Here is a 27962-nt window from a genome sequence, read left to right as displayed (position 1 = left end):
CGTTCGGGGCTTTGACAGATATTATCTTGGAGGAAACCTCAAAGTCTACAGGTCATAAACATTGTCCGCCATCTTGTTTATGAATGCTGAAATTTCTACATCCTCAGTCCAGTATCTTCAAATAAATTTCACCTTTTCAAACAGCCTTTTTAATGAAATGAGCGACAGCTGTCAGTTTGGCTAAAGTCATTTGAACTTGTTTTAATTTTCTTGGAAAATAAGTACACAAGTTTTCAGTTGTGATATCTCAGACATGAATGTTTTGTTGTTGCATGTTCTTACAATGTTTAGGGAGATGTATACAAGTTTACAGGCCGTCTTCATTTTATTCTGTTAAATGAAATTCCATTAACTTTTAGTTCAACAATGCAGGAATTTGCTTTGACCACCAGAGGGGGCATTTGAGCTCTTCGAGCCACAAAACCCAGGGGAAGTGGTTAGTTTGAGAGGCTGCAATGGCTCTGCAGTGAGCAACCCTTGGGTTAGTTTGGTAGTTGTTCGGCTCACTGCTCTCTCAGAAGTATGTGACCTGCTTGGGTGTAAATGCCATGCGACTAAAATGACATTCTCTCAGTGTTGATGCTGATACATGCCACACAAAGTATTTACATATCAGGGGAATGAACCTACAAGTTGTCTCTGCATATTAGGCTGGGATCGGATTCAATATTTTAACATTATCTTCAACAAATGACCAAATACAATGTCTATTACTGGGTAAATAATGAACGTCCAAGGAGCCAGGACCAGAATTTGAAGAATATGAGACAGTCATATTGGTTTGTATGACTTTTAAAAAATATTTTTGAAAGAAGTCTCAGTTGTCATAAATGCTGCAGTTATTTGATAAAAAATGCAGTAAAAACACGAATATTGTGAAATATTATTACAATTTAAAGTAGCTGTTTTCTATTTTAAAATGCAATATATTTCTTGCTGCAAAGCTGAATTTTTAGCAGCCATTCAGTATCACATGACATATGGAAACTTCTTCCAGGATTCTTTAATGAACAAAAAGAAAGAAAAGAAACACCTTTTATTTGAAATAGACATCTTTTGTAACATTATAAATTTCTTTACATACACTTTAATTTTTTAACAGTAGACAATCTTGACAAACTTAAAATAAACATGACAAACATTTTGTAAGATTTTTTTGTTTATTTATTGTTTTCTTAGATGGAGTTCATTAGCTTATTACTAAAGACAGAAAAGTGTTAAGTTTAGGATCTTGTTTAAAGACAGCTTGTATACAAACTAGTATATTTTAGCAAAGAACAAAAAACAATTTCAGGTTTGTGGTCATTTAAGCATTTATAAGTTATATATTCATTTATTTGACTGAAAGTGATCCGTATGAATGGTTAGTGAGCACATTTAAAACAAAATATTTCTTCAATACCTCAAATTGTGACATTATGGCCTGGTTCCACAAAAAGGGCTTAGATTAAGCCAGGATTAGGCCTTTTATAAACATGCCTTTATATAAAAAAAATTACTGATGTGCTTCTTGAGACAAAATAATGCAGTGCAATTTGGTTTCCAGCTCAAACATGCATTTTAGTCCTGGGACTATCTTAAACCTTGTCTGTGAAACCGGAGGTATGCATTTTAGCATTGCAACATTGTGATCCTGATTATAAAGTAATTTACTAAAACCTTTGAACAGTTAAATACAGTAGATGTTGCAAATGTGAAAAAACAAAAAAGACCTCAAACTTTTTCAGCAAACTCATTAATTATTAAAGTACTTGCAGTCTAAATGCTGATCAGATTTCTATATACGCTAAAATCACTATTGTTAGTCCTTTTTGTTCTTGTGCACATTGTAACTCTTTATTAAGTTTAATATTCCTAAAATAGCATAAGACACAAAAATAGAACAACTCTTTGTGCAGAAAAGACAATTTCACATTTTAGATGTAAAAAAAGGCTTACGAAAAGTTGAAAAACAAACAGCTCCACTGAATTAAAGAAAGTGTTGAAGATCTGCTGCTGTGTCAGAGACACCCATGTGTGATTCTCGTTCTTTATGGCTCGCAGATCAAAGTCTCCACAACAAACTTGTTTTCAAAATGGCGGATCTTGTGGCAGTTCAGAGCCTCACGCTTCTGCATACCTGTAGTGAAACACATTCAGCTTTCAGAAGTTTGAAAGTATGCAGCAGCTAAGATGTAAAACTGGATCTTACATGTATTCAGTTTATGGCAGGCCAGCACATTTCAAATGTACTTGCTTATACAGTGAACATAATGCAAGGAAATACTGTCCTTTTCACTTATGCCCGTATTTGTGCTTAAAACTTGAGTTTATGCAAAGACATAACCACTGTTTCCTGTAAACACAGTCTTATCAAAGGGTTTGTTTGTGTACACTTACCCAGTATGGTCTCTCTGCGCTGCAGTCTGTACGTGTCTTTGTCATTGCACAGGTTATTGATGTAATAGCCCAGATCACTGGTGCTGTCCAGCTTCTCTGTCACCATCATCTCTTCATGCACCAGGTACGACTGAGGAAGATACATTCCTGCCTGCAAAAAACACACCGAGAACGTAAACCTAAGGCCCGGGACACACTGAGCCGATGTCAAATAACTCTCGGCAACCAAAGATGACTATTGTTGCCTTTCGTCGGCTGCATCAAATCTGCGCTTCATCACAAAAAAAGGATAACTGGCAATGTATCAGCAGGTATCAGTCTATTTTCGTCATTCAAAATGGGAAACCAAAACAACACTGTAAAATATAATATGATCAATAAGTAATGATAACGTGTTTTTACATTGCTTTAACTCATCAACATAAGTTAAGCAATTTTAACTTATTTTTTTAAGTTATTCAAGATTTAAGATTTTTTAAGCCAGTTTAATGTAATTTAAGTTGAAATTACTTAAAAATCCAAGTTAATTGAACTTAAAAAATGTTTACAGTGTAGGACTGCAGATACACAAACCAAAAACAGCAGCGCTTGCTTACCATTTTGAATATCAATAATGCTGATCACTTCTTCATTCTAGTCGGCTCATGTTATTATGAAAATATTTGTGCATTCGAATGCTTCGGTGAGATCTTGTAAAACCTGACTTTGTTACTCGCTTCATTACTTTCGTTTTTATTCTCATGCAACAGCCAATCAGAGTTCTCTCTCTCATCGAAGGCACTGACGCCGATTCAACATGCTGAATTAGCCCAAAAAACCCTGATGGCTTCCGATTAGAGCTGACGGTGCGTAACACACCAAAAAAACTAAGCCAACCAATGCAGTGTGTCCCGAGCTTAACGTCTGAAATGCATTTGTGTGAAAAAAACAAAAACAAACAAGAGGTTAGAACCACTTATTGACATAGATTCACAGTGTCTCCTTGTTTACCTTGATGTTGACCAGGAACTCATGGAAATCTTTGGGTGGCATGACGACAGAGGTGTTCAGGGCGATGATGTAGCATTTGTTCAGATTCAGGTCGAGATAAGCAGTCAGCCTCTGAAAGCAAAGAATGACATACAGGTTTATTCACATGGATCCATATACATGCACTTAAGACTGACACCATTATTTTAATATTATAATATAAGATCGATGTAACCAATTATTCAAGATCTAGGGGGGCTAGAAGTAAAAATGTAAGAACTGGTCAATGAAAAATCCATATTGATAATCTTAATATGCCAAGACGTTTTTCTGACAAAAACTGTGGTGATATTTGCAGCATTTTAGTGTTGTTTAGCATTGAAAACCCATAAATAATCATGTATTTATGTAAGTAGTATTAGTAAGAGTACAGTGAGAGTACAATTATATACAGTAATACTAACACTTTCTCCACTACTCTATTCTATTCTGTTCTATAAAAAAAATAAAAAAAGTTCTGTGTTAGATTAAACTGGAAAGGGTCATAGCACTTGCATATTGTCCTACTGTTAGTTTAACTGTTTCTATTGTTCTCATTTGTAAGTCGCTTTGGATAAAAGCATCTGCTAAATGAATAAATGTAAATTACACCAATGTAAAAAAGTTTGGGGTCTGTAAGATTTTGTGCGCATTTATTTGATCAAAATACAGTAAAACCGTAATATTACGAAATACTTTTACAATTTAATTCTTTTTTGATTCTTTAATGTCTGTATTAAATATCTGAGAGGTGACCGAGGGTCTGGCCCCTGCCAGGAATGCAGTAACAGCGCTTGCTCATTTAGCCCGGCTTCCAGAAATGAAATATGGACTTGTTTTGTAAAGATTGAGAGAGGCCTCTAAACATGCGTCATTACATATGTGTTTCTAGCTTACCCTGACAGCTATAGGTCACAGGGGTCATTGCAATCAATAGTTTAAGTGACCTTTTTTTAGTTAAAGTGTCCTCTCACTGAGAGAAAGAACATGTTATCTTGATGTTTTGGGAAGAGTCTCCTGTTTATAGTTAGAGCCAAACCAAATCCGACCTTGAAGGAGCTGTTGTTCCGGACAAGCTTGCGCCCAGAAACGCTGTTCTGATCAATGGAGATATGCTTCTGTCATTTCTTAGCCTATCAGAATCATTCAACCAAAGGTAATGACGTAGCTTAGACCTTGGTGAAGGGTATAATTGCTGTGATTTTTGTAAATGTAAAACAGAGCGGCCTCCTGCTCCGGCCGGGTCTTCATTCATCATATCTGGTTCTGGGTCTTTAACTGTTTTGTCCTCAACAATACTTTTTGCGAATTAATATCTAAGACATTAAACATTTTAGAAAACCAGTCCAATCCCCACTCAGTTTAAAATGGATACAAATACAGTGGCAGGATATTGTATGGGCGGTTTGGACGACAACACACATGCGTTATATAATTGCATTGCATATAATGTGTGCTGGTCAACTAGTCTAAAATTAAGAAACCCCTAGAACACAGTAAAAAAAAAAAAAAAAAAAACATTGTGTACAATTAAGATAGGCTAATTAATTTATTTTCAAATATCCAAATATGATACTAAATACCACAGGGAAAAGGGCTTCTATTTGTGACGTGCTGTCTTTGCATTTAAACATTGCACATTTTAAACAGGACACGCATTAGCTAAATAAATGTTAGCCAATACAAACATATTGAATCACTTATTCTAAAAATAATATAAAGTATAAGTTCCGAATCCGACATATAATGAGGGCTGTGTTAACAGTAAACGTCCGTCATTTAACGAATTTTAAAAGCAGGGATGGATAATACAAAAGGCTTTTTGACAGAAAAAAAAACAAGCAAGAACAAAATTTAAATTTAGCCCGTCAATTTTCATTTTACAATGATCTTCTCTCTGTGCGCGCGCGCGTCCGTGTTTGTGAGAGAGCTCGCGCAGAACTGATACAACGGTACTTTTTAATCCATAAGTAACTAACGCGCTAGTTTTCATACAAAATAAATATGTAACATAATTAGGTAGGCTACTTTAGATATAATTAACACAATAACGTAACACATACGTTTCTCAACACTGAGAATGAATGAATAAATAAACGCCTGTTTCTCCAGACTCGCGCTTATCAGTAGGCTAATCCACACATCACAGCACTTTCATAATCACTAAGCCATAGCGATTTCAAGATTTATAGTTCAGCATTACTTGAGCATTTTATTATTTGCATGACTGAATGATGTCTTCCTCTTTTCTGAGTGACCATGAATAACTTAACGGAGTATTTTAAAATAATCCATGCGATCTGTGTGATCATCGAATCCATAAGATTAAGTTAACTCAACAATCAACTTTCCACATCGACCCCAGGCCGTTTACCTTCAGGAGTCAGAAGTACCGTACTGTACTGTCCTCGCTTATGACATCAGTCAGACGGCGGCCGCGGGAGTGGAAGGGGGATCGAGCGGGAATCTTTATTGGTGTCGATTTTCAGTCTCTTTTTAATGATAGGCCTTACGCATCTGTCAATCATCCCCGCTTGCTATTTGGGGAATGAACCCAGCGCTATGATTGGTCGAACTTTTCTTCTTTTGCTGTAGCTTGATTTGAGGACAGCGCGTACCAGCGTACTTTGAAGTCAAAATGCGTATCCGCTACGCAAAATGCGTACAGGTTGGCAGGTCTGACTGTGTGTGTGTGTGTGTGTGTGTGTGTGTGTGTGTGTGTGTGTGTGTGTGTGTGTGTGTGTGTGTGTGTGTGTGTGTGTGTGTGTGTGTGTGTGTGTGTGTGTGTGTGTGTGTGTGTGTGTGTGTGTGTGTGTGTGTGTGTGTATGTGTGTGTGTGTTTTTGCACCATTTTGAAGTCGTGCAGGATGCCAGCTGGATCGCTGTCCTTGAACTCAGGCACTGGCACTTGGATGAGCTCCACCTCATCGTCTTCGAAAAAGCTCACATTCTCTTCAATCTGCCTCAGCGGCATTCCCACCTCCACCTCCATCTCCTCATCAAACTCATAGTCTTCCTCAAAGTACTTCATCCCACAGACAAACACCTCATCCTCCTGTGGGGTTAGAAATACATATAGAGTAAAAAAACAAGCATGTTTATGTCTGCATCAACATTTCCAAGAACGGTTGGGTAAACACTTCCCTGCCACAAATAATGGTGATTGGTTGAATTTGCATTAATTCTTGCAATCACAAATCTGTTTTATGAAAACTACGATGACCTTATTTATGACTAAAGTTGGGCGTACACTGTGGGAGTTCGGACACTTGGGAGGTTGTGAGCCATTGCACACGTTGTGAGCGAGTTAACCTGATAATCGCGTGAAAGCCGCTGGTACACGGCACAACTGTACTGCACAGTGAGCCGCCGGCAATCGCATGAGCTTTCACGCGAACCACGGAGACTGGAGATTTCAATATTGTTGCAATCGCTTCAGATAGAAAAAAGAAATAAAATAAAAAGACGAGCGTGCAAATTATTTGGTGAAAAGCAGAGGACATCACAGCCATTCCTAGACTAGAGAGTGTATTTGTGCGTGTGTGTTAAGGGTGGGAATCACAGGGAACAGTACCTCACGATACGATACACTATACATGGCTCACGATAACGATATCACGATACAGCAATTCTGCGATAATCAATATATTGCTAGACAATCCTAAAATGATACATCACGATATCTGTCTAACTATGAAAACAAAATGCCCGTGAAAAGGTTTAGTGCAGGCAGGGCCGGTTCTAGACATTAGGAGGCCCTAGGCAAAATTCATGTTGGAGGCCCCCCACCCCCAATAAAAAAACACTTGAAACAAATATGATTCCTAACCTTTTTATTTATACAACATTTAATTTTAAAAGCAGTATATTTTTACTTACACAGTACATAAGTTTGGACACATTACTATTTTTAATGTTTTTGAAAGAAGTCTCTTATGCTCATCAAGCCTGGATTTATTTGATCAAAAATACAGAAAAATAATATAGTGAAATATTATAAAAATTTTAAATAATGGTTTTCTATTTTACTATACTTTATATTTCTGTGATGCAAAGCTGAATTTAGTGTCACGTGATCCTTCAGAAAACTTTATAATATTCTGATTTATTATCAAATGTTAGAAATGGTGCTTAAAGGAGTTCACTTTTAAAATGAAAATTCTGTCATCATATATTCTAATATTATAATTCTGTCACCCTCATGTTGTTTCAAACCTGTATGAATTTCTTTCTTCTGCTGAACAGAAAGGAAGATATTTAGAAGAATGTCCGTAACCAGACAGTTTTTGGGTCCCATTGACTTCCATAGTAGGAAAAAATATATACTATGGAAGTCAATGGGACCCAAAAACTGTCTGGTTACTGACATTCTTCTAAATATCTTCCTTTGTGTTCAGCAGAAGAAAGAAATGTATACAGGTTTGAAACAACATGAGGGTGAGTGTATATGATGACAGAATTTTCATTTTAAAAGTGAACTTCTCCTTTAATATTTATTTTATAACCTGTGATACTTTTTTTCAGGATTTTTGATTATTAAAAAGTTGTTTTAAAAAAGTCTTCACTATCACTTTTTATATATTTAACACATCCTTGCTGAATATTCCTGTTTTTTTCTGTATTTTTGATCAAATAAATGCAGGCTTGTAGAGCATAATAATAAACTTCTTTCAAAAAACATTAAAAATAGTAATGGGTCCAGACTTTTACCGGTACTGTATGTACATATTAATCAAACTTTATCTAAGGTAATCTCTTTTTTGTTTAATGAAGATGTTATTGTTGTTATTTTTCTGTTTTATTCAATTTATTCACAGTTCCAGAATCCCACTTCAGTAGATGAGCATAAGTGCTTTTATATTGCATTGCTACCTTAAATATGCTATACACAAATCAAGTGGAAGAGAAAGACACGATCGCTACTGAGCAGAAAAAAATATATAAACTGATATTATTGGCGTAATGTCAGGGTATAATCTAATCATCAGCAGAATTTAGAAGATAGACCCATAGATATGAGATCCTTTATTTGAAACATTTAAAAATGTTGTAGTGTGTTGGCTTTTTTATTCATTGTACGCGCAAATTCAAAGCGTCGCGTCTGGGCACGTTAATGACGCTCGCGCTCTTTTAAACTCGTAATAAAGCGGTGAATGATTTTTCCAGAAATGACGCTGACTGATCTACAGTACAAGTTTATATTTAGAATACATTGCAATCACTCCAAAATAGATGACGACAACTCACACACCTGCATTATGAGCTGTGCTTCTTTGTGTGCTTATTAGGCTTTTGCCTCGCAGCACCTGATGGATGCGTTCGTTACACATACTTTCAGAAGCCGGCACCCGCTTTGTAACGGACACATTCATTGGTTTAACTGCAGTAATGTTACAGTCTATGGTTAAGATAAACATCGTCACTATTTTTAGGTAATTAATAAATATTGAAATAAATTGTAGATAGGACATTAATTTTGTACATAATTATTTTTTTTTTTTGTCCCTCTGTCTGGGCCCCATCCCGTCAATCGGGCCCTAGGCACGTGCCTAGTTTGCCTTTGCGTTAATCCGGCTCTGAGTGCAGGTTTTCTTTATTCAAGTTTAAACTGTTAGAAAACAGCACAAAAATGTTTCAAGCTATACATTTAATTGAACATTTTAAGTAAATTAAACATTTTCAATGAGATTAGGGTGATGGCATCGCAAGTGGCTTTGCATGTTCGTGGTTTTACGCGTGTACTTTACTTTTACCAGGCAGTTCTTGTATATCGCGTACTCTTTGTCGATTTTGTTTGTCCCATCAATGGTATAAAAGCCGAAGTGGGTCTAGACTTAAACGTGGCTGGGGCATCTATTATTTTACTCACCCTGCTATCCGCCATCTCGTTAAAAACCTATTTTTCTTAGGCTAGTTAACTTATGTTCACGTTTCCCTCATTCATGTGTTGAGCGCCACCTCGAGGAGCCATTAAGTAGCGACGCAGGGAGCAGGGAAATCTATTTGGAGCGCCTTATTTTATTAATTTAAATATCGATATTTGGAACCAACGTATCCATTCTCATATCGCACAGAGAAGGACAACGATATATTGCCCTATCAAAATTTTGTCCCACCCCTTGTTTGTGTGTGTGTGTGTGTGTGCGCACAATGTGGTTGCAGCCACATGGGCTTTTATGGATCTAGCCAATTGCCGCTTTTCCACTGCATGGTACGGCTCACTTTTTTGATGCTTTTCCACTGCATGGTACAGCTCGGTATAGCTCACTTAAATAGTACCACCTCGGATGAGGTTCCAAGCGAGCCGTACCGGTACTAAAATGTGACGTGTAAACACTGGAGATCACTGATTGGTCAGAGAGAATAGTCTCTACAAGCATCATTGGATTTGCGACACGAGACACCAAACCCTCTAGAAACAAACTTCTTCGTCTTGCAGGGAAAAACATCCACATGCCGAGAATCAAGAACACCGTTCCATCGATATGCTCCATTGCTCATGTGTTGTGCGTTTGTTTGTGTCACGTTTAAGATATCGATCAGTCTATAATCCCACCCACTTTGAAGCGGTACTAAACTGCCGTGCCGAGTTATACCACGCAGTGGAAAAGCAACATTAGTGACATGGTTGTGTATGATTTGGCAATAGGGACAGCCTATGCACAGATCAAAATCAGACCGACTCCATTTGAGATATTCTGCTCAAATTAAAGTGTAATCGACTCAGTCTGTGTTCCTTCATGAGCATAAATAAATCCAAACATGGATCTCGACTATATTTGTGATTATAAGGTTGACAAAAAAAAAAGTACATTTGACATGACTAAAACTAAATGAAAAATATAACAGATGAACAACACTACTGATGATATGTGTGTGGTGGTTATGGCTGAACACTGTGTGTGTGTGTATTTTTGCACCATGTTGTAGTCATGCAGGTTGTCAGCTGGATCGCTGTCTCTGAACTCGGGCACTGGCACCTCATCGTCTTCCAAAAAGCTCACATTACCAGGTTTCTTAGGGAAAAACAGCAAAGCTTGATACAGAATGAACTTACAGGAACAGATCTATAAATGTCCTGCTGTCTGAAGTAGAGATTGATTGATATTAATTTTTTTATAACCGAAACAACACCAATTATTTGCATGTTTATGTGCCCGATAACCGATATATAGAACTAATAGTTATTTATTGTTTCTGTTTTTACAATTATAACAACACCACTGAACTGAACAAACTTTTTTATTATTAACACTTTTTAAATACTGTAATTTCTGAAATTTCACTCCCTCCTAGCAAAAAAACAAAACGATTCTACATCAATAAATGGAGTCTGAAAGTCTGAAATCTGAAAAAATATATGGTCACAATTATAGCATGTAAAAATCATTCAAAAAAAAAAAAAACATAAAACAATCTAAACCGCCTGATTAAAAAACATTACTACTTTAGTGTATCTTAATTATCCTAGTTGCATCTTTTTATTTATAACAATAGCATTAATATTAACAACAGGTAAAATACATTTACAAAATGTAATGGTTTCAAATGGAGAACATTAATAAATGACAGAGGAATCTATCAACTCCCCATAAATATAATAAGCATAAATATAAGTATTTGCTTTAAAAGGTTTATGTGTTGTTTGATAGGCTAAAGAGAAAAGAGAGAATGGAACACGCAAACATTGTCAGAAAAATAAACAAAACGGCGAATACATCATAGCAATTATAGAGTCCATTTCATCTGGCATGTTATAAGAATTATTAATAATGTTTTGTCGGTCTAGATAATGAAATATCTGCTGACATAGCTCTGTTTTTATCTGTGCTTTTATACAGAACTTCTCTCGCGGCGTCTGAAACGAGTGGATTGTGTTAAAAGCTGCATACGGTGGCCATGCTGGAGCATTTACCTGAACGACTTCACAAGACTAATGATGAGCATAGACAAGAGAGAGGGAATTAAATCCAGTGCTTTTATTTACAACATGCACTCATTCATGGCTGTTATATTTAATTCATGTAAACTTGCATCTTTATTGGGACAGGGACTTGACCGATTCCGCAACTTCATATCTATTTTTTAGCGCCAAGTTTAAACTACATATGAAGCATTTAAGTTACACATCTCTTTTGTCATTTTTATTCATTATTATTAATTATTAATTAAGTTTATTAATGAAGGGAGACAAGTTATTTTACCTTTGAACAACGTTGTTGACTCATCTCCCCTCAGACACAACGCTGTAATGGCTTTAATTCTCACACGGCCACAAGATGGCGCCATTTATCGGTAAATCCGATATTACAAAACCGATACCCGATTATGGGAAAATGCTGAAATATCGGGAAAACTGATTATTGGTCGATCTCTAGTTTTAAGCATTCTGCCTTGTTTTGGAAGAAAACTTTCTCTCAAGATGTGATCACTTTATGAAGAAATGTCGTTTCCTCTGTTAATACCAGTGACTTGTTTCTTAGAAGTTGCCACCATGTAATGTAAAATGGGCGGCTTGCATCGTCGCACAAACATGTTTATTCTCTTTGCTATGTATTCTGGGTTGTATACTTTTAATTATGGTTGAGAATAGGGATGCACCGATGCATCGGCTGAACATCGGTAACGGCCGATATTTGCCTCGTTAACTGCCATCGGCCATCGGGATATAAAAATGACATTCGCCGATGTCACATGGGCGTCAGTTTGGTTTGATATGCTGGGGACAGAGACGCATTCGGAAGTGCATTTTCAGAAGTGCTGGGTACAATGACGCATTTATTTATTTATTTTCTATGAGAAAACTCCTTTTCTCGAGAAAAGAACGACCATGGTGTGTAGCAGAAGAAGCGGCGGAGTATGCACGATCCGCGAGTGCTGAAGACGTTCTGCACGGCTTTGAAGGGTGCGCAGGAGGACACAAATGGGCGGCGACTGCTTCTTCCAGTGGCGGGAGCTTTTCCCTCAGCGCCGTCAACAGATAGAGCGTTAACTGTACACACCGCCGCCGCCTTGAGCTGCAAAGAAACTCTGGCCTCCCTGTCAAGGACTCTTGTCAAAAAGTACGGGGAAGCTTGACCGCTCTGAATAGTGAGTGAGAGCGCGCGCGCGGTCGGGGCTCTCTCTCTCTCTCTCTCTCTCTCTCTCTCTCTCTCTCTCGCAGAAGAGCGCGTGCGCGCTTAAAATTTAATATTTTGGTATGAACATTCACCCGTGTTTTTTCCCTCATAAATGCGAACACGAAAAATAAAATGAATATTATAATGGTTTTTTTGTTGGGTCAGACAATGATTACCAAATTTCTCTCTCATATTGCTCTTCATAACAACTGAAAAAGAACTTATAAATAAGGTTATAACTGTCAACCAGAAAGTGACATTAAAGGTTTTTTTTGTTTCATAAATTGGTCTGATTGAATTTGTGCTCATTCTAGGATAGTGTGATCAAGAGCCGAAAGACTTGTATATTTCCGTGGCACAAAAGAAGGAATAAATAACAAAAAGAAAAAACATCGGCATCGGCCAAGTTGTTATGTTAAACATCGGTATCGGTATCGGCCCAGAATTTCCCAATCGGTGCATCCCTAGTTGAGAATTGCTTTATGAAACCGGCTTAGACTGATTATGACATAAATATAAAAACTAATCAAAATAAAGATAAACAGTGACACAAGATGACAGGATGTTATGTTTTGTTTTTGATATCACCATGGTTACAGGAATTATCTCACCTCCAACACATAGTACCTATACAGGTAGGCTCCTCCCACCACTATGCCAGAGAGCACGAGAGCCAATCCCAGACAGAAGCACCAGCACCACACCTTAGACCGTTGACGCACCCACACCGCTGCTTCAGGATCCTACCGGACAGATCACACATTATAATGATGGTTAACAACACTTAACACTACCATTCAAATCTACTATTTGTTTTACTAGATTCAGCAAGGATGCAGTAAATTGATCAGAAGTGACAGTAAAGACATTCATAATGTTACAAAAAGATTTATATTTCAAATAAATGCTGTTCTTTTGAACTTTCTATTCATCAAAGAATCCTGATTTTTTTTTTTTTTAATCATGGTTTTCACAAAAATATCAACCAACAGGAAACTTTCGACATTGATAATAATAAGAAATGTGCAATTATTTTGAGCACCAAATCAGCATATTAGAATGATTTCTGATGGATAAATGTGACACTGAAGACTGGAGCGGCTACTAAAAATTCAGCTTTGAAATCACAGAAATACATCACATTTTAAATACATTAAAATAGAAAACAGTTATTTCAAATTGTATTAATAATATTTCACAATATTACCGTTTTACTGTATTTTCTATCAAATAAATGCAGCCTTGGTGAGCAGCATAATAAACAAGGCTAGGCCTAAATCACAAGGAGAGGTTAACAAGAGGATTAAAGTGGTTTCTTAGAAAGAACTAAAGGACAAAATATGAATTTAAACAGAAATGATGACTAATGAAAGTTCTGAGAAAAGAAAAAAGAAAAAAAAGAAGTGAGAATCTCTCTGTTCTGGTCAAAAGTCAAAATGTGTTAAAACAGTTTGGTATCAACTTCTGCAAAGTCACAAGGAGGAATAATCAGCAACATTTATTCCACATACAATTATCTTCCTCACTCAAACAATAACTGCAGACAGAAGCTCGCACATGAATCAAAAGAGAAAGTAAATCAAGTTGTTTCTATATGAAGAGCAGAAGGGGAATTCAAGTGACTATCTAAACCCGAATAAAGAGCCACAGACAACATTTATAATGCAGGAGTGAGATACTGCCCCAATAAATCATTTCATAGTGCTCTACTCATTTAATCCAAATAGTTTATACTCATTCAATAACTTGTAGTGATAAAGCAAAACCAGTTTTTAGACTTTTTGCACATTCTCTCATTGACGTAACCACACTGACCCTTTACTGAGTACATGGAGGATGTTGAATGGCCTTAACCAGGAAGTTAAGAGTCTTTTTAAAGCTTCTAGAAACTTTGGCTTCAGTCATTTCCTGATTCTACCGAGAAATCATATCAAATATTTTTCTATATTGCATGCTTGTATTTTGCACTTTGGGATCTTCTTTTGTATTCTTGGCTTGCAGCTCCGACTGCTTTTGCAATACACTCATTATCATAAACATGTTTGAGAGTGCACACATCAAACATGCCTCAACAAGTCTGTCTTTCACAACCCATGAAAAGTCTCCAGGTCCTACTGAGTGCAAGGCATTTCTAATGTGTGCTGTGAAAAACACAGCTAAACTATGTCCGGAAGAATCCCATTCGTAGAAATTCAACTTTGTTTACTGCTTCCAACTCACAAAACACAAAAACTTCTTGGGCTACCACCACACAGACATTTGAAGATTATTTTTTTCCAGTGTCATTACCGATTAATTCAATAGTGAAATGAAAACAAATTTTATTTCCTTCCCTCCCTAATCGCAAACACAAGAAATAAAGTTCCAGTTATGGACTGAACCCTTCATCTAGATATGACACTTGAGCGTAGCATATATTTTAGAACTATGATGACTAAAATAAAAAACATACAATTGCAAAAGGTTCTTTATAGTGGAAAAGGTTCTTCTTCAGATTATTAAATGTTCTTCACACACACACACACACACACACACACACACACACACACACACACACACACAAAGATTCACTGAATAGAAGAAATGGTTTTTCCATGGAATCGCTGTGAAAACCCCCCTTTTGGAAAGTTTTTTTTTTTTTTTTTTTTTTGGAGAGCAATAGGCTATAGCAGGGGTGGGCAACTCCGGTCCTGGAGGGCCACTGTCCTACAGAGTTTAGCTTCAACCCTAATCAAACACACCTGAACAAGCTAATCAAGGTCCTCAGGATTACTAGAAAATTACAGGCAGGTGATTTTTTTCAGGGTTGGAGCTAAACTCTGTAGGACAGTGGCCCTCCAGGACCGAAGTTGCCCACCCCTGGGCTATAGGCTACTTCTGTAAATAAATATAATATAAATTACCATACTTTAATTTAATATACAAGTGGATATTTATCACATCCATGGTTAATATTTAAATATTAAGTTATTAATCATTTAAATAAAATAAATTGTCATATTTGAAAGCACTAACTAAGTGATAAACCTCTATAGTCATGTTTAACATGGGTAAATTTCCCTCTACACTTCCTGTTAAGTGGTCTATCGATGTTATTCTATTCTGTTCACAGTGCTCTCGAACTGAACATATTCAATCCCTTCGGATTGAAATCACTTATGGTCGAATGAAATGCATTTAACCATCTCAATTTTTTTCTGGGTTTTTCTTATTTTGACGCCACCTGGCAGAGGCCCCTGCGCACGTGCTCATACAGTCCATCCTTGATTGGATCAGTTTACTTTTGTGGACAGTCTAAATAAATCGATTTTAAATTGTTTGTATTTGTGAGGACATTTTCAGATATTTGGTCCTTACAATACACACAGAAAAAGACTTTATGCCCTCTGTATCTTACTTTCCTTTCTATTTGAAAAGGCACATTTTATCATTAAAATACAATGAAAGCAATAGGCCTAGTTCTCTATCAGCATTCAGATATAATAACCAAAAAGTGGTAGTGAGAAAACGAAAAAAAAACCTCACACTGTGTAACTACTTTCCCAAAAGTTAAAATTTAACATTAAATCTTAATCGAAGAATATATATAATAATATAATACTATAAAATAATAGTATTTCAAATTATTGCAGTAATTTTTGCCAGGGTATATATGGATGAGTGATTATATCCGTCTTTGACAATCTTTGGGCCGTCAGCCATTTTATATAACACTTTCACTGAACTGATCAAAGTCTGTTAAAACTTAAACAAAGAAACACACACTAATAATGCATTTGAGATACTCTAGCCTACTTCTCTCAAGATAATATAAGAACAACGTGCACACATTACTAGCCTTTTTGATTAAAATAATTAAGACATTATTGGACGTAATATTCCTAATTCAATAAAAGTGAGCAAGATTTGTTAATAACGTACCTGTACATCAGGAATGAGGGTTTCCTTCTTCGGATCCTTTAGGGCGAGAGCCTTGTTAAAAGAAACTTTAACCATACTGAAAGGTCTCTGTAAGTTGTTGTTACCGTGAAAGCGAAAGAGAAGTGAGACAAAACTGAGAGCGTTTAGTTTCCTGATCAGCAGCAATGTTTGTGTGTGACGCACATGACAGATCACAACAGAGGCTCCCACTGCCTCTAGTGACAACTACCAGAAAATCAACTACAACACCTGGAACTAACACAGAAATAATTACTAGAAGATTACTACCTTTCGTTACTTGTAAATGTGGAATAGATAATCCAGTAAGTGTAGTAACAACAACAACAGCTAACAAATGGAATAGTTTATGCATGGATACCCTCTCAGGGGTCCAAGATGACTTAAAACTATTTAAAATAAGACTAAACACGCTTTGAAATAAGCTACATTTAAATTATTATCATTTTAATTAAAATTATTTTAGTTACTTATTTTAATGCACTCCTACTTCTGTAAATTAAAAAAGTGGAGGAGGGCCGGGGCCTTTATGTTGTGGCCAGTATGAGGCCTTATCAAAAAGGTTGAGAACCAGAGGATACAACTGCATAATAATCAAATGGTATAACCATAACCACATAACCAGCTATAAATTACTGTTATACCAGCATACTTGTAACCGGGTTTATGTTCTTCGTCGTTTACTCTATTAACGTACCCCGCAGTTTTAAAATAACTGTTTATATTATAATGATATTATATTTATATTGAACTCTAGATAATATTTTAATTGACGACGATTGCATTTTGGTCCTACTGCCAACAGGCGTCACTGTTTGACACATGCGTTTGCTTTTCATTTCTCACGCATGCGCAAGTGAGGAGAAACAGTCATGGCGGCGGCAGAGAAGCCCACGAAAGAAAAGCTTTTATCCACTCTGGATGATATTGAAGTTTTATCCAGGTTTGTCGTCATATATTTTGCACATTTAGATGAAGAATAACCATTTGTGTGTTTTTTTTTGGCTGACACAAAGCAGAATGATAATAAACTGTTTACGTTAGTTCGTTCATTCATGAGATTTCCAGTGATTTCTGCTATCAGTTGCTGGATTAACGTTAAATGAATACTTGCATAAATAAAGTCCCAGTCTCTCTTGTCCACCCCAGCCTACTGTTTTTACTTCTAGTAATACACTTATTATACACTACTACTGTTCACACACGACTCCTCTTTCGTTCTTTTATTTTCTCTTTTCTGTTGCAGAGAGCTGATAGAGATGCTAGCACTGTCCAGGTCACAGAAACTGCCCCACCCTGGAGAGGACACACAGGTGAGAGACACTGTTTACACACACACACACACACACACACACACACACACACACACACACACACACACACACACACACACACACACACACACACACACGTACGTATAGACAATACTCAATCAGTGACTGAGACAACACTGAGATCTCAAGTAGAAGTGAATTCACTGATATTTACAGGCTTTAAAGTTCTGATGAAAAGTCATGCAGTTACATGCTTTAAAGTAACTTAACTTAAATTAAATTAGCTAAAACATTTAATTAGAGTCAGTATTAAAATGATGAATTACTATATGTATGCTGCTGCTTCTGTGAACAGATACTGGAGCTGTTAGTGCAGAGAGATAAAGAGTTCCAGGAGCTGATGCAGACGGCGATGGAGCAGGGCAGAGTTCACCAGGAGATGCAGACGCTGGAGAAGGAAGTCGAGAAGAGAGACAGTGATATCCAGCAGCTCCAGAAACAACTCAAAGAGGCCGAGCACATACTGGTGACTGACATGAGTCAATGCACATTTCTTTTCAGTAACATTCAATTGTTTCAGCACCACTATGCAAACCAAAATACTTTATCACTTTATAAAAAAAAAAAAAAAAGTATGCTTTGCATTGCAATATTGTTAAAATATATATCTTTTATGATTTCTTTTTTACGATTGAAATAACTTTTTCATTTCCAGCTCTAACCACTGCTTTCTGTGTTGTGCATTTGATTTGAGGCACTCACATAAATCATTGATCATTTGAAATGACAGAACATTACCGATGCATTTTGATTAAACTCACATTCTTGAACACTTTTAAGTATCCTGGTTATACATCTTATATGTACGAACTAATATAAATAACAGTAAAGTTTACTTAAATACAAGAAACTAACCCTATAATCAGTGCATATTGTTAATTAAAATTGTTGTAATATTACTTGTTTGTGTATTTATACCGTAACAAAGACAACTTAAAATAAAGTGCAACCCATCCAATCTTTTATTTTTTTATTAAATGTGTTTGACTGAATATTTATGAATCAGATAATAATTATGTTTTTCATTCATCATCAGGCCACTGCTGTCTATCAAGCCAAAGAGAAACTGAAGTCTATTGAAAAGGCCAGAAAAGGTATTGTTGTGTGACAGAAAATAAGTTTCACTGGGTCAAAATAAATTGCATTGTTGAGAGAGAGAAAAACCAGAAGTAGCATTGGTGTGTAAGTCACATTTTATTACACTGTAATAATAAAACAAAACATTTACAAACATTATAAACATGTATTTTAGTAGTTCCCCTGACTCCTCAACAAATCCTTTAAATTTGATTGTATTTAGAACAGAACAGGAAGGAAAAATTTAAGAATAAAACAACCTAAACTCTAGTGGCATTCATTATAAGCAACATTTATTATATACAGCAAGCTTAAACAAATTTATTCAAAGCAAAACTGAAACTACTGACGTTTAGGAAATGTTCTATACAAATAAATTAGGGTTATGTTCCTCTCTTATTCAGCACAAATTGTGTTATGTAAGTTGCTTTAGAATTCAAGTTGCAGCATGTTTCAGATAAAAAATGTGACTTATATTCCAGTGTATGTGTTCGTTATCAGTAGAATTGAGTCATAAGACTGAAATGCAAGTAAATTGTAGTTTTTTGTTTTACTTGATATTTGCTCGATATACCACAGTATCTACATATACATTTATGTATACATATTTATACACACAAGTATACATATTTACTGTATATTTCCTCAATGTTTCTTCTTGTTTGGTTGTTCTGTTGGTTTTGACTAGGGAGTATCTCTTCAGAGGAGATCATCAAGTACGCTCACAGGATCAGTGCCAGTAATGCAGTGTGTGCTCCTCTGAACTGGGTTCCTGGTAAACAGACTACTACTTCCTTCTACATCATGTTCTTCCTTTCCTGTCATTCCTATCTGACTTGATTTACTCTGAAACATTTCCAGTGACTTGATTGGCTTATATCTGATTTTATCTGTAAGCTCATATGATGTGCATGTGTGTGTGTAGGTGACCCCCGCAGGCCGTACCCCACTGATCTGGAGATGCGCAGTGGAATGTTGGGTAACATCAGCAACATGTCCACCAATGGAGTGAACGGACACCTGCCTGGAGATGCATTGGCTGCTGGGAGGTTACCAGGCAGGTTCACTCTTCTGTTTAGATGTTTGATTCATCTGTCCATGCTCTCTTCTCTTTTTAGTTGTCCTTATCATAAGCCCCTTTCGCACAGAGATTCCGGATAATGTGTCGCGGGATCTTTTGATTTTGGTTCATTCACACTGCCAGTGATTTTCTGGAACCTGTGCATGCGTTCACACACATCCCGTAAAGACGTGATAACAGGATGACAAACACAAACACATGCGTCATCACTAAAACACACCCCTTACGGCATTAGTCCTGTCTTTTGTTCACACAGGCCGCGTTCCGGGACTGATTCCAGCGATGTCACTAGGTCCACATCCCGGGATCAATCCCGGGATTTGTTTGCGTTCACACAGAAGCCACTCTAGCAATTCAATGTCAATTTTCTGGGATCAACGCTCTGTGTGAAAGGGGCTATATAGATATTATAATGTGTGTGATTATGTACTTTTTTTTTGTTAATGTATATTTCTCCTTTCGCTTTTAGATGTACTAACCCCACAGTATCCTTGGCAGTCCACTGATGTTTCCATGGGGATTCTGCCTCCTCACCATGGCAACGATTTTGGCCTGGAGCCACCTGGTCATAACAAAGAAAATGAAGATGATGTTGAGGCCATGTCAACAGATTCCTCCAGCAGCAGCAGTGACTCAGACTGAGTGTGTGTGTGCGTGCATGTGTGTGTGATGTGTCCACAGTAACATGAGTTTGTCCACCTGAACAGCTTGAAAGGTATGAAAGTATGTTGTCTGCATCAATTGATCTTGTCTCTGTGATTGTGGAGATCCGGATGGCAACATAAAATGCCTTGCAGAGGACCAAACCTACACAGGTCCTCTCTTAAGCAAAGCCTCATAAAGCTTGGATATGTTTTATCAATTTGTTTGTTTTTTCATTCTCCAGATGCCTACAGTCATCATTTGTTTGCATAATTTCATTCCACTGGCCTCAAATGTCACCAGTGCATTGTTTTCATTGTGTGCAGCATGACAGACTCATTTGCATTGTGCATATTTGTAATCTAGTGAAGTGTTAATATCTGGTTTACATTTGGAATATAAAAAGCATTGTAAATAGCTCTGAACTTTCAGACTCTGTAAATAAATATTTTTTTTTTTAAAGATTATGGTTTTGTTTTTTTACAGTCTATTTTGTGTATACAGAAGGGCAGTGATCTTTGTAAATGGTTTGTTTCCTCTCTGGAGCTGAGGTAAAGTAATATAGGAATGTGTCTGATTTAAATGACTTTTTAAGTCCAGTTATCCAGTATACACATATACATACACACCATGATACACACACACACGCATGTATATTTGTTCCTGCTCTGCATTATCGTTGCTCAGACTGTCAGCTTAAATGTATTACATTGCTTGCAAGGCAAAACGGTATTTTTCTAACATTCTGTTTAGGGTGTGTTCAAAACTGCATATGAATTCAGCCTGAACCATTAAAACTATGATCATTTTTCGGCCTTGGGTATCTATATTTAGTTTAAACCTCATATAATATAAAATTTTAAAAATTATCCTATTGACACTGAGCATTCAAGTCTAATCGTCAAAATTTCAATTAAAGTTATTTGCATATACTGAATATTGTTTATTTCTTTAAGCTGTCTTGAGACTAGGGAACACGAGGCTCAGAATATGCCTTATCTAATTTATTTTGCACATTTCTCTCTCTCTCTCTCTCTCTCTCTCTCTCTCTCTCTCTCTCTCTCTCTTTTAAAAAGTAGTTCTAAACTTCTGAATTAGTTTCTCTCTTTAGCTCTAAAATCAGTTTGCTGCCTTATTATATTGCACCCGATGATTGGGTTTAACAGTCCCACTGTGCCATTCTGAGCACTGAATTCTTACTTTGTTCTCAGTCAATTTTATGAAGATATTTCTGGTCGTGCCCAGCCACCAGATGGCGCATCAACACTAATTGGCCAGCACAACATCTTAAATGATTTTATATCACACAAATGAATTCACCTGACAACCAGCTGAACACCCAAATCTTGTGTTATCATAACATACCAATTACATTTGATTTAAGTATTTATCATTTATATAATGTGGATAAATTACTGACATTAGAAATGTCACAAATGTTCTACAAATGTAGAATTGGGCCAAAATCATCCATGACAATTTATTACAAATAAAATAATTGTTTATAGCGATAGTGGTTAATCAATGGCAGATTCAGAGAAGTTAAAAGAGGATCAACTATCCTAGATGTTTTTCATATGTTTAGTTCAGATCCGGTATAAAAGCACAAACTGGGTAAATTCAAAGAAGTCCATTTTTAGTGACTATGGACCCTGGACTATGGTGAGTCAGTATGTGACTATTTGAAACACTATGTTAATGTGTATTAATGTCAAGTGTACCAATAGGTGAGCGAATGTGTCAGGACACTTTAGAGATTTTACTGCTTGTAATTAATAATGACTATAGGGAATCACACAATAATTTATTATTTTCCTTCTGTGCCTAATTTACCTTCACAAAGAGAAGGGAACAACCCCTTCTTACTGTGCATCTTTATGTGTTTCTTCTTTTAGCTTTTTCTTCAGTCCATGCTCTCGGCAAGCTGTGGGATGAGTAGGGAAGGACGAAAGAAGAGCTGGAGGAAAAAATGATTAAGACTCTTAGAGGTGATAACAGACAGTTGAGCTGTTCGTCTGTGTTGCTTCAGCTCACAGATTTTACACAGAGCGCTGCAGCCACATGCTCGTCTATAAACCTTGCTCAATTGTAAGGTCACAAAAATATATTTTTCACAGGATATAAATGTGTAAAAAATTATTCAACAAACCATAAACAATGCTCACATCACACTCACATTCACTATTTACTACCCTTAAAATCAGAGGTGGACAAAGTACACAACTTACTTACTTGAGTGAAAGTAGCCTACAGATACTACTGGTCAAATATTATTTACTCCGTTACAAGTAAAAGTTGTAAAGACCGTTTTTTACTTAAGTAAAAGTACAGAAGTACTTGTTTTTAAAAGTACTTAAGTATCAAAAGTAAAAAGTAAATGTCAACGCATTGTTTTATTATTGTTGCATTGTTGTGTGTAATACTTACAGTACCTTATGCCTCTGAATCTATGCCTGCCTACCCTCATATCAATATCACATTTATTTCTAGAACACAGTTCCAGTAGTGGGATTGAATGTGAGATTGAATAAGTGCACTCAATAACGTCCAAAATGGTTTAGGACACCCAAATGGCTGTTCCCTCAAATAGTGCCCTATTTAAAGTTTTTTTGGCATATAGTATGAATATGTTAGCCTTACTGTTATCTATAAGCTAGTGTGCTCCAAAACAATGACAAAATTTGCATTTAAAAGACCAAACCCAACGTTGAAAATGAAAATCTGGTTGATGTCAGAATCCAACGCCAGATTGATATTAGTCTCTAACGTTGGACAGACGACGTATTGTGGTTGAAAATGAAAATCGGGTTGACGTCAGAAACCAACATCAGTCGGGTTCTGACGTCAACCCGACTTTCATTTCCAATCAAAATCCAACGTCTGTCCGACGTTGAATGTTGAATTTTCAATCTGACTATCCAAAATGCAACCCCTGTATCCAAAATCACCCCCTGATTGACGTTACTACTTTCTACTCAAGGACCTTGACAGAATTGAAGTGGAGTAAAGAGTACGATATTTGTCTTTCAAATGTAGTGAAGTTAAAGTAAAAAGTTTCCCGAAAAAAAATATATTTTACATCATCAAAAACTTACATCATGCAGAGACTCCTTTCATTCTCTGTTTTTTTTCTGTGCTCTTCCTCAGTCATTTAATTACAGTATAAGCAGACCAAACTCTTTAAAATAATGTGTCTAAAAACCACGATTATGAAAGACATTCCTGTGACACTTGGTCGATGGGTCAGAGACATCTTCTCACTTCTCTAATGAGATGCTGAATGATTAATCTCTTGGTTTCACAACCTTACTCATCCAGGGGGGAAAAGAAGTGATTTAAATTCAAACTGTTGTGATGTAACAGTTTTCACTGCTTGTTCTGTGTTCAAGATCGATTATTCCCAACAGAACATCTCAGCAATATGTTGAAAGACAACAAGCAGTATTTCTGCCCTTAAGTTATTAAGACTTGGTTTCAGAAAATGTGTCTTACATTTTCTTACACTACCATTATAATAATAATAATAATATAATAATACACTACCATTCAAAAAAAAGTTTTATGAATACTTTTATTCAGCAAGGGCACATTAAATTGATCAAACGTGACCGTAAAGACATCTGTGATGTTACAAATTATTTTTATTTTAAATAAATGCTGTTCTTTTGAACTTTCTATTCATCAATGTATATTGGAAAAAAACATGTATCACGTTTTCCACAAAAATTTATAATAATTCATAATAAACAATGATAATAATAAGAAAGGTTTCTTGAGCACCAAATCAGCATATTAGAAATAAACCTGACTAAATGTTTTATTTTATTTCTTATTTTCTAACAGTTATTATAACAAACCAATTGCATTAGTTTGCATTAAATTTGCAAATATATCTGGCTGTGAGTCTTTCAGCTCAACATCGCAACACACACTTTTACACACCTTAAAAGGGCACATGATGGCTCAGTAAATCACAACAGGGTGGCCAGCGTCTCATATGGCAATCTCTGACTCATCTGACAACATTACTGTCTTTAGTCCACCAACACATTCCCATAACGCAACAGGAGTGTAAATGAAGTGATGATCCCCATCTTCACTCTATCAAATATGTGTTATCTTTCACATAATATACATGTATCATCCTCTTCTGCAGAATTAACTGTGATCTAATCTTGTTCATGTAAAAAAGAAAAGAAAAAGGACTATATACAGTGCTGGTCAGAATTATTTGCCCCCTTGGTAAATATGATCAAAGATGGCTGTACAAAATAAATCTGCATTGTTAATCCTTTTGATATTTTATCAAAACAATGAAAAAATCTAACCTTTTATTGAAGTAAAAGAATTGAAAGTGGGGGGAAAATCACATTATGTAATAAATGTTTTTCTCCAAAACACATTGGGAACAATTATTTGCCCCCTTTTATTAAATACTTTTCGCAACCTCCTTTTCCCAAGATAATAGCTATGAGTCTTCTCCTATAACGCCTGATGAGTTTGGAGAACACCTGACAAGAGATCAGAGACCATTCCTCCATGTTGGCGCTTCTTCTCTTCAGTTCAGCCCATTCATTTTCTATAGGATTTAGGTCTGGATACTGGGATGGCCATTGCAGATGCTTGGTTTTGTGCTCAGTGACACATTTTTTTCTGACCAGCACTGTATGAAAGACTTGCCTTCATTATTTGTTAGTTGTGAATGATGATCCATTTTAGGTTCTCTTTGATCACATGGATGAGCTGGAGCATGGAGGCATGTCTGCTCTCTCTCTCTCTCTCTCTCTCTCTCTCTCTCTCTCTCTCTCTCTCTCTCTCTCTCTCTCTCTCTCTCTCTCTCTCTCTCTCTCTCCCGAGTAAAGGTGCCGTTAGCAGTAACCGGCTCTCTAAGGACTTCTCACCTCTTCCCTATGTGTTTCTGTCTACCCTGGTGCTGATTCTTTATAGTCTTCGTTAGATCCATCAAAGTACTCAATTATAAAAGAAATACAGTAAGTATAATTACCATTAATAATTACAGTAATTTACCAGGAAACTCATTTAGTGTTGTAATAAAAAGTGATTGTAATAGCATTAAATTATATATGAGGGGTTGATTGGGTATCCTACATGGGAGTGTTGTTATTGTGATTTTTCCATTGTTCTATAAAGTTCTGAAGCTAATTTACATTATCCCACTTATTACACAGCCAAAAACCAAATAGGCTACAAATACGTAGACATGAACTATTGATATGAATTTACTGTACATAACCCTACATTTTATACTTTACCTGTAGGCTATATCATAAATCTGAATTGAATTATCTTAAAGGGATATTTCACCCAAAAATGAAAATTCTGTCATCATTTACTCACCCTCATGTTGTTTCAAACCTGTATGAGTTTCTTTCCTCTGATGAACACAAAAGGAGATATTTTAAAGAATGTTGGCAATCAAACAGTTATCAGAGGAAAGAAACTCAAACAGGTTTGAAACAAAATGAAGGTGAGTAAATTATGAAAATTTAAATTTTTTGGGTGAACTATCAACTAAGATGCAAGATGGGTCCAGTTACGGAGTGATACGAGAGACACGTGAGTGGCGCGGCTGCAGTTACCAGGATGCGCGGGGTGATACGGTCAGTTACCATCATAGACAGTATAAGAAAGGTTACCATGGACGACAAACAATAGAAATATCTCTAAACATCTAACGTTATCCACTGAATGTAGCGATTGGTCAAGCAAATTGAAAATTCCTGTAATAAGAACATTTAAAGTAAACGAAAAATCTTTCTACATTTTGCTTAATAACTGTCACTGGACCCTGTATGAAGAGTGATACAAGAAACAGATCAAAACAATCTTGAACTTCAGTATTTTATGTCTATGGACAGCCTAACATCATTGTACTTATTCTTATTTTGCATTCTGAACATAATTATTTTACAGATCAGGCTCTCCCCTGCTGACATTCTTGATCTGGTTCTGTCAGTGAAAAAAATTAACGTTATCTGGACTGACATGAAATAGAAGTTATAACTTCATAATCTCTCACCTGAACCTTCAGACTCTGCAGATGGCTGGTATAACTTTCATCACAAGTTCTTGGAGACCATGATGCCATCATGCCACTGGACTGCAAGGTGAGTTAAACACTTGACACTAAACTCATTTGGACTTGAATTTACTGCCACAGTCATAATAACTTCTTTGTAAACACTGTCTGCATCTTGCATTAATATTACTAGACCACATACAGTGTGCAATGGTTTACCATTGAATGTTTCATTAAGCAAAATAATGTTTGCATGAAGATTACACTTAATGAATATTTACATTGCATGAACATGACAAGGGTTTATTGATACTAGAAATGTCAAGGACTGATTAACCTAGTGCTTTTTTATCCCTGTCACTAATCCTGACATCAAATTTAGACTTTAGAAGTTTACACTGACAAATAATAGCTTTAACTTGGATCAGATAATAAAAGCTGGTATAAGTCAGCTGGAGAAAAGGGATTAGAAAAACGGATTTTCTCCTGTCAGATTTGTACAGAGGTGTGAGTGTTTGTTTTGTCCGCTGAGAGCATCTATGACTCCTTTCCCCTGCCCGTACAATCTGTCTGAACGTATTTTTTTCCTGATATAACAAAGGAGAATCTGTGACTGTCCACTCCGTAACAATTAACAAACTATTAAAGACTACAGTTTAATACGTTTTTTTTTACAAATTAATACTTTTCTTTAGCAAGGATGAATTAAATTGATCAAAAATGACAGTAATGTTCTTACAAAAAAAAAAAAAAATTTTTTTTTTTACTTTCCGTTCATCAAAGAATCCTGAAAAATGGTAATATGTCCTTGAAGTTACATTACAAGAACACTGTCTCGATTTACACAGCTTCTCTTTCCTGGAACAATCTAGGACCATTTTTCCTGTAATGAACTCAGATAGACAACAAAGTGAGGTAAATTCTTTTTGCAGTGAATTTAATAAAGTGAGTCTCTATTATTTGGCACAGGAACAGTGATGATTCAAAGCTGGCATTCATCTTCAACTCATTTCTCAATTTCAAAAAGGTGTCCTGACAGAACATTAACACAAGATAGAAGATATATTCAACTGCATATAAAACAATCTGACTAGAAAAAGCCATGCTGAAATGTTTTTCATGTTGTCTGTTCATCATCAAACATTTAACTTATTTTTTTTTATTTTTTTAAAGAACAAGTAATTTTGTGCAACTATGACAACGCTGGGCTCAGTGTGAGGTGGCATTAGGGGACAGTCTCTCTCTCTCTCTCTCTCTCTCTCTCTCTCAGTCTCTCTCTCTCTCTCTCTCACACACACACACACACACACACACACACACACAGTAAACACTAATGCACTCTC

The 27962-nt window shown here is 36.2% G+C and overlaps 2 protein-coding genes across 3 annotated transcripts; one reads left to right on the top strand and one right to left on the bottom strand.

Annotated features, from left to right (window-relative positions):
* Positions 1-1021: 1021 nt before the first annotated feature.
* itm2bb (integral membrane protein 2Bb) lies at positions 1022-16595 on the bottom strand. 2 transcript variants are annotated; one of them, XM_082176423.1, is made up of 7 exons: positions 16428-16595; positions 13118-13249; positions 10308-10403; positions 6236-6442; positions 3370-3480; positions 2380-2530; positions 1022-2119 (listed from the first exon to the last, which is right to left on the bottom strand). In XM_082176423.1, the coding sequence occupies exons 1-7, from the start codon at positions 16500-16502 to the stop codon at positions 2031-2033; spliced, it is 861 nt and encodes a 286-aa protein (XP_082032549.1). In that variant the 5' UTR covers positions 16503-16595; the 3' UTR covers positions 1022-2030. The 2 variants fall into 2 exon arrangements, with proteins under 2 accessions (XP_082032549.1, XP_082032550.1); XM_082176424.1 differs by lacking the exon at positions 10308-10403.
* A 669-nt stretch (positions 16596-17264) lies between these two features.
* On the top strand, positions 17265-21509 carry med4 (mediator complex subunit 4). The gene is made up of 7 exons (XM_082175703.1): positions 17265-17388; positions 17692-17758; positions 18075-18245; positions 18816-18873; positions 19545-19631; positions 19782-19913; positions 20407-21509. The coding sequence occupies exons 1-7, from the start codon at positions 17318-17320 to the stop codon at positions 20577-20579; spliced, it is 759 nt and encodes a 252-aa protein (XP_082031829.1). The 5' UTR covers positions 17265-17317; the 3' UTR covers positions 20580-21509.
* Positions 21510-27962: the final 6453 nt, after the last annotated feature.

Source organism: Leuciscus leuciscus, assembly GCF_965113295.1.
Source record: "Leuciscus leuciscus genome assembly, chromosome: 7".
In the NCBI taxonomy this organism is placed as follows: Eukaryota; Metazoa; Chordata; class Actinopteri; order Cypriniformes; family Leuciscidae; genus Leuciscus; species Leuciscus leuciscus.
This window is presented reverse-complemented; position numbering and strand designations above follow the sequence as displayed.

Bases quoted from the DNA above. Each gene is read 5' to 3' on its own strand.
- itm2bb (XM_082176423.1), bottom strand. From the start codon at position 16,502: ATGGTTAAAGTTTCTTTTAACAAGGCTCTCGCCCTAAAGGATCCGAAG. The intron at 10,404-13,117 runs GTGAGATAATTC...TTTTTCCCTAAG, and splicing joins ATAGGTACTATGTGTTGGAG to AAACCTGGTAATGTGAGCTT. The intron at 6,443-10,307 runs GTGCAAAAATAC...CTAACCCCACAG, and splicing joins ACCTGCATGACTACAACATG to GAGGATGAGGTGTTTGTCTG.
- med4 (XM_082175703.1), top strand. From the start codon at position 17,318: ATGGCGGCGGCAGAGAAGCCCACGAAAGAAAAGCTTTTATCCACTCTG. The intron at 17,759-18,074 runs GTGAGAGACACT...TTCTGTGAACAG, and splicing joins ACCCTGGAGAGGACACACAG to ATACTGGAGCTGTTAGTGCA. The intron at 18,874-19,544 runs GTATTGTTGTGT...GGTTTTGACTAG, and splicing joins TATTGAAAAGGCCAGAAAAG to GGAGTATCTCTTCAGAGGAG.